The following is a 7,350-nucleotide window of genomic DNA, read 5'->3' on the forward strand; positions in this document are numbered from 1 at the left end:
AGATCTGGGTCGGGAAGTTGACCGATTGAGTCAGTCCCAATGAGTCGCAGAAAGCTTTTGCTGAGGTGCCATGACAGGTGAGAGAGGTACCCACACCTAGCCTCCTGGCATGATGACAATTGAAGTCACCACATATGATGAAGAGAGAATTTGGATGAGAAGATATAAGTTGGTCCATGTTTTCGGATAGTTCGGTGTCGATGGAGACATCACTGTTCGGTGGACGGTACAGTACACATATGTGGGAGTGGAGGGGAGGTCGTAGTTAGAGGTATTCCTGGGAGTGTGGGGGGGTGAGGGCAGTGCATGGAGAGTGAGGAAAAGAGTCTTTGATGAAGGGAGCAACTCCCCCACCAGGACGAGGCTCAGGTCTGTCATACCGGAGGAGGGAGTAACCAGGGAGAGAAACTTGGGAGTCAAACACGTATTTGGGGAGGAAAGTTTCTGTTAGGCAGATTATGTCTGGTTTGTCAATGGCAACCTCTATGGAAAGATCTGAAAGGTTTGAGCGAAGGCCCCAGATATTTGAGGTCCACTCTGTTAATGAAGAGGGAGGGGAGGAGGCTTTGGGTGCGGGGGGTTGGGGGGGAGGGAGAGGGTAGGACAAGGGATGAGGGGGGGAGGTAAGGAGGGTTGTTGAAAGAGTGGGGGGTTGCAGAATAACTAGGGGAGGGGCCGGATGAGGAGGAGAAAAGGCTCTGTGGTGCTGGGGGAAAGGGGGGACAAGAGAGGGGGAAGAAGGCAGTTGAGGATTTGAGGAGGTTGAGTGAAGAGATGGAGGTGAGAGGGCAGTGGAAGGAGGCAGCTTTGTGGATGAGAGGGGGGGCAACTTTGAGAAGGATGAGTGAAGGGGTGAATGGTGGGAGAAAGGTGAGGAGGGAGTTTTTGAGAGAGGTGAGAGGGAGGCCTGGAGGGAGAGGAGTGTGATGGTTGCTTTGAGAGTGAGGGGTGAGAGGGGTGAGTTAGCACTGAAATTGGAAAAAAAGAATGGTTGATGGAAAGCGAACATTCATCGCAAACTGGGGTTTTAAAAAGTTTTAGGTTAGAGATGCGATTAAACACGTTTCTTGATGGAAGCAATAAAGGCGAATTCAGAGAATGGAGAGAAGAAACGCTGTAACAGTTGGATTTGTTAGGCAAGGAATGAAGGAGAGGTCGAATTGAGAGCAGTCTGTGTAAATAGTAGAAGAGTTGTGCATTATGATACAGTAAAGAGTACCACACATGTGTGAAAGAGGAAGATGAAACATTCTAAGAGATAGTTTTTATTATTATTATTATTATTATTATTATTATTATTATTATTATTATTGTTTGAGAGAGTTTTCATCAGTTTAGGTCATGGAAGTGTTGTCGAAAAAAATCATGAGGTGAATGGTGAAATTGGATCGATAAACGCAGGGGGTATAAACAGATCACGTAGTTATGGGAGAAGCACTTGCTCTGGGAGGTGTATCGTCAAAAGTGAAATTATTTATGTTCAATAAGGATTGCGTAACATTTGGAAAAGGGAAAGTTGAAGTAAAATTGTGGAAGTGTGTGGTGAATTTGGACGGTAAACACAATGTGAAGCTGCTGGGTTGATGAAATGTACCAGGAAGAGTGGAGAGAGACACGTGGTTACAGGAGGTGTGGAGATCAAAAGGATACAAGGAAGATTATTATTTTTTGATGTATTTTTGAAGAACAGGTAAGATTCAGGAAGGGAAGGTTGAAGATCGGAAGAAATCGTGTAGGTAATGGCGAGAGAGGATCAGCTCAGCAGAATATTGTTTGCTGGCAGGAGGAATAAGAAGAGGAGTATGCAGAAGAAGAAGAAGAAGAAGAAGAAGAAGAAGAAGAAGAAGAAGAAGAAGAAGAAGAATCGAGACTTGTGAGTGTACAAGGAGAAAGGTAGTTTTTTATTTATTTAAGACAAGAAATAGAGTGTTTAGCTGGGAGGGATGGGGGACGTTGGGAAAGTGGGGAAGATCGAAATTGAAGGTCATGGGTAGAAAATACAAATAAACACGATCGTACACCGAGGTGAACGCTGGGTAGGCCTCAAGCACTCGGTAAGACAACGTCGACGAAAACTCACAAAATAGCACGATTTTTGAAACAAAACCGAACTAGGAACACACAGAACTAGGAACACTCACATGCAGGTGAGAAAATAAACTGTTAAAACGGGACAGATAATGACCGGAAACTTAACTTTCAGATCATCAGCAGAGAGCCCTGAAGGAGACCTGCCAACGCTCTGAACCCAGAACTGGGACCTCAAACCTATTTTGACCTATTGACCTCAAAAACAATCGGCTTCCAGTTTGTCACTGCCTCTACCAGGTTGTTCAGATTTGTGTAGATCGGAGTAGAAATGCAACCTGTAGGCAAATGGCATACAAACAAACAGCACATAGACCAGATAACAGTCCAGTCCAACCAATATACACTTCTCGGAATAGTCATATTAGTATTATTTTCATTGAAATTTTACAAATATCACTTTATGCCACAACCAAAATCATGTAAATGAATAGTTTCCACTTTTAAGAGAAAGCTTTTGTGGATCTTGCTTTTCTATCCTTTTCTATATCATCTTTTATCATTGAAACAATCTTCCTGAAGAGTTTTAAGACTCATTGAGGGGACAATTATTCGTGTAATGATGTCATTTGAGGCAATAACAGTGTGGGAAAGATTGCACTTTGTGCCTGTCTTGTCAAAACTCGAATCTCAACTGGATTCGACAGTCCTGTACATGTATAATTCACAATTTACAAATATTATACTGTATTCTATTTTCTTGTATAAATTTTAAAATGTGTAAAGTACGGTACTTAAATAATTTTAAAGAGCATGTTAAACTATAAGAACCTCACAAGTTCTAACATCAAATACATTGTTGTTGGTATGCTAAATGCATTTACTAATATAAAATCTAAAAGTTGTTTGCAATATTGTGAGAAGAGATTGGAAATTGGTGCATTGTCAGTGTGAGCTAAGATTGCTTTTGTTTATTTTATTCACGTGATTAGTTTTGTCATTGTTTTATTAACCTCATAAAACTTTTTAACACATTGATCTTTTATTCACATCTTGTATTTTTGCTCTTTCTTCCACACCTCTTTTAACAACCACCTCTTTTAACTTTTTCTGTCATCTGCAAGCTCAGAATTTTTTTTTATATATAACTACTACTACTACCACTGCAACTTTTTTAATAGCCAAAATTATTTCCACCTTCTTGTATGTTTTGCAGGCAAAAGTATTGTTTTGGCCCAGTCTTCACAAACCGGCTGGCCAGACTGTTTCTTGACTGAAGGGGGCAGCAATTTCTAATTTGTTCAGGGTGTCAGCAAGTACTCACCTTCTCTTCATGAACATATCTCAAGGTGATGAATGACTAATGCTGGCAAACTGGTTCTCCAACTTCATATCCTTCCGATATACAGTGCACATATTGAGGCATTGTTTAAGATGCAAAATACCAGCAGGGTGACATTTTTATTATGGGGTTGAAATTCGAATCCAGGATCTACAGCTCAATGATAAATGCACATAACTCTTGGGTGTCTTCACAATCCTGCTAGGACATCGAAATAGGTCGCAATTTTTTTTGTATACATTGAAATATAAAAATTTGAAATATAAAAGCAGTGTACCACTTCCATTCACATTGTTCAGCATTTATCTTTCTGTTCAACATTTAGATCAAGTGGTGGAGCATCTTCCAAAACATCACTTCGTCACAACATGTAGTATTTCATGATTATCAAGCCAAATAAAACATTTTTGGAAAGAAGTATTAGGTTCAAATATACACATCCTGTGTCCAGGTTAATATCTTTCATGGTGCAACAATGATCCAATGGGATGGTCAACAACATGTATGGACAAGAACATGTCTAATATGGATCTTAAAAAGTAAATTATAATTCCTCATCATTTTACTCAAAGTATTTCACATATCATAAGAAAAACCTTTAGGACAAAATGAGCAGCAAGAGAGGTAATTCTTGTTTTTGTCTTTATAAGAAACTAAACTAGCTGTACTTGAAAAAAACCGTTTCATCTGATATTTTTTTTTCTATGATTTGTGTTTATATAAAGGTGGAGATCATAAGGAATCAACCAAAATCAGAACCACCAAAACATGATATACAACATAAATAGTGTGATATTGGTTATTCAATGGCACATAAATTATTCAGCTATTCCAAGATTTTTAAATATACCTTTCAAAGGTGTTCATAAGGATCATGTAAAGAAACAAAAATTATTTAAGTTATCAAGGTTTGTGTTTTGTAAGGAAGGAACATGTAAAAAAATTTCAATTGACACACAATTGTGTTTATTCTAAGCAGATAAATGTGAATGCTGATAATTATGCCAGGAGTCGGTTTTTATTTCAAAAAATTCGAACATTTGTGAACCGCTTGAGGCTGCGGCGGATCTCTGCTGTTCGCACTCCATAGATAATTGGATTGGCGAGAGGCTGCAGCAAATAGAACAAAGAATCACTCACATGTTCTAAAAACCAAGGGAAATAGTTTGTGGTCGACATACGCATGGAAATCAAAACAAAAACAATGGAAAAAAGAAAGAGCGAAAGTACCAAGAAGTGAGTGACACATGTGTGCAGGGCTTTCATGCTGCCCTTTGAGGATGGCCCAGAATGCAGGCATTCATACAAGATGGGGGTGTACGTGACAATGACTATGGCGATGAGAGTGACAGTGGTGAGAGAAGTATTTGCAATCCCATATAAACTGTTTATGGTGGCATCTTCACATGAAAGTTTTGCCACAGCCAGGTGAATGCAACCTACCTTGTGAATCTCTGGATATTTGCAAAATGTTCGTCCAATCAACAACACAATGTAAATGCCAGCAAGCAAGGATGACCAGCAAACAGTGAGCAATATAGCTTTGTGAGCTCTGCTATTGGTGAGCAGGACATTGTAGCGAAGTGGGTGGCAGACTGCTAGGTAGCGGTCTATGGCCATCATGCTCAGTATGTAAGATTGCATTGTCGCAGTGAATGAAACAAAGAAGACTTGAACAAAACAGGCATGTTTTGTTATCATGATATTTCCACTGATGCTGTACATAAGCCGGGGCAATATCGTTGTACAACTTCCAATGTCCATTAGCAATAAATGAGCAAGGAAGATGTAAACAGGTTTGTGGAGCTCCTTTTCACAGAGAATGATTAGGATGAGAATTAGGTTTAACGTGATCAAAATGAGGTAGATGAAGAAAAAAGCACCAAAAGCCCATGGTCTCATACTCTCTGGCCCATGGAAGAATGAAGTGAGGAGGAACACATTTGGTGGCAGTGAATGATTCCCTTCAAACATTTCGGTGTCCTTTAATCCTGCACTGAATTACAAATTGAACAATTACAGCAATTTACAAAACAATGAAAAAGATTCCAACTCATATTTTAATTATAGTCTTTACAAAATAAAATTATTTTTATTTTTAGATTTTAACTTTGCATTAAGGATTTTAATGCAGCGCATTTATTTTTCTATCCATTCAAACGATAATACTTATTTTCATCCGATAAAATAACGATTTAAAAGCAAATATTGACTCCAATAGATGATATTCTGCTTACCTCCAATGGTGTTCTATAATATTGCTCTGCTTACAATTTGAACATTTATATCGATAGTCGAAGAGACGGAACTAATACAATACTTTCATGAAATGCCACCAGAGATCATCATTGCAACAATAATGATTCCCTTAGGTACCTTTCAAATTGTTGACCATCAGGGAAATTAATAATATCCTAAAGTGCACTGAATGACGTAAACTTTCCATCTTGTCTTTCCTTTGAATGATTCCTAAAGATATGAAGTTTCAATGTCATTGAAATTTTCAGTCGGATTACATAATTATTTTTGCATACATATGTGAATTTCTTTATTAAACTTTAAGTTCATTGTTGCAATCCCAAAAGTTTTCAATTAATTGTTGTCCAACATGGAAGTGGGTGTTGCCCAAACTTGTATTTTATCTGTGGGGTAAAGCTCAAGCAATACTTAACACACTGTCATGATACTGTCCACAGAAAAACAATTGATAACTGACTATTATTCTCCCCAAATTGCTCACCCTAATGACAATTCATATATCTTGTCCAAGAAAATTCATGAAAGCTACTTTGTCTACAAACCATTTGTAATTACCAGATGCTTCTCCAACCAGATGCTGTGAGAAATGCTTCATGAGCATGATGGTTCAATATCTGGAAGCAACCAGATGTTTTCTGATGTCTCCTAATCTTTTGACATAACATAAAGTGTAACTAATATTAATATTTGTGACCTTTTTATTTGACTCAACCTTTGCAATTATCTTCTGAACAAATAATAGTCATATCTACACTAATAAATGTCAGTGTGTGTGTGTGTGTGTGTGTGTGTGTGTGTGTGTGTGTGTGTGTGTGTGTGTGTGTGTGTGTGTGTGTGTGTGTGTGTGTGTGTGTGTGTGTGTGTGTGCCAAGGCTGGATGTTGGCAAGCTCAAGGATGAGGAGGGAGCAGAGGAGTTTGAGAACAGGATGAGAGGAGATTTGGGGGGGTCTGGGTGCTTTGGGAAATCCAGAAGAGTTGTGGAGTGTCTTCTAGACCACCATCCTTGATGTTGCCTGTGGATGGCTTGGAACTCACCAAAAGGCGAAGAAGAATTTTGTCTCTCAAGGGACACTGAATAGCATTGACCAGAGTCGCAGGGCCAGGCTTAATGGCAGAGCTGAGCTTTTCAGGGAGTTGGGCATAAAACTGTACATGTGCTGAAAGCGGACAAGGAAGCCTATGTGTGAGGAATCTGTGAGAGGGTAAAGCATCACCTGTGCACAAGTGATTCTCGTCCTGCTTACAGGGGAATTTGCACACTGCGTTCCTCCAATCCTGTTCCTTGGTGTACTGCAGTTAGAGCAGAGGGTGTTGCACTCTTGACAGAGTAGTCTGAAGTAAAGGACCGCTGGGCTGGTTACTTTAAGCAGCTGTAACAAGCTGATCCACCAGCTGTTGAGTTGGAAGTCAGGGGTGTTACTATCCCAATTGCTGACCCTCCAATCAACTGTGATCTACCTTTATTTGTGGAAACACAGGCTGCGGTGAACTGGTTGAAATGGGATAAAGCTCCGAGGATCAAGGTAGGTAGAAATGCTGTACTCGTGCAGTTGCATGCAGTCCTGTGCTCTGCCTGGAACACAGGTATCATCCCAACTGAATGGAAGAGGGGCCTTGTTGTCCCTCTCTGGAAAGGGAAGGGTGATCGCCAGGACTGCAACAATGACTGAGGGGTGATGCTGCTCTCAATGCCAGGCAAGGTCTTTGCTCGAATAATTCT

At 39.8% G+C, this 7,350-nt stretch overlaps 1 protein-coding gene across 1 annotated transcript; it reads right to left on the reverse strand.

Moving 5' to 3' along the window:
- Nucleotides 1-3,483: 3,483 nt before the first annotated feature.
- LOC147021892 (olfactory receptor 52E8-like) lies at nucleotides 3,484-5,060 on the reverse strand. The gene has a single exon (XM_085892321.1). It carries the CDS (start codon nucleotides 5,012-5,014, stop codon nucleotides 4,394-4,396), a length of 621 nt encoding a protein of 206 aa, XP_085748447.1. The 5' UTR covers nucleotides 5,015-5,060; the 3' UTR covers nucleotides 3,484-4,393.
- Nucleotides 5,061-7,350: the final 2,290 nt, after the last annotated feature.

Source organism: Eptatretus burgeri, chromosome 8, assembly GCF_056783735.1.
Source record: "Eptatretus burgeri isolate ZD-2024b chromosome 8, Ebu_testis_v1, whole genome shotgun sequence".
In the NCBI taxonomy this organism is placed as follows: domain Eukaryota; kingdom Metazoa; phylum Chordata; class Myxini; order Myxiniformes; family Myxinidae; genus Eptatretus; species Eptatretus burgeri.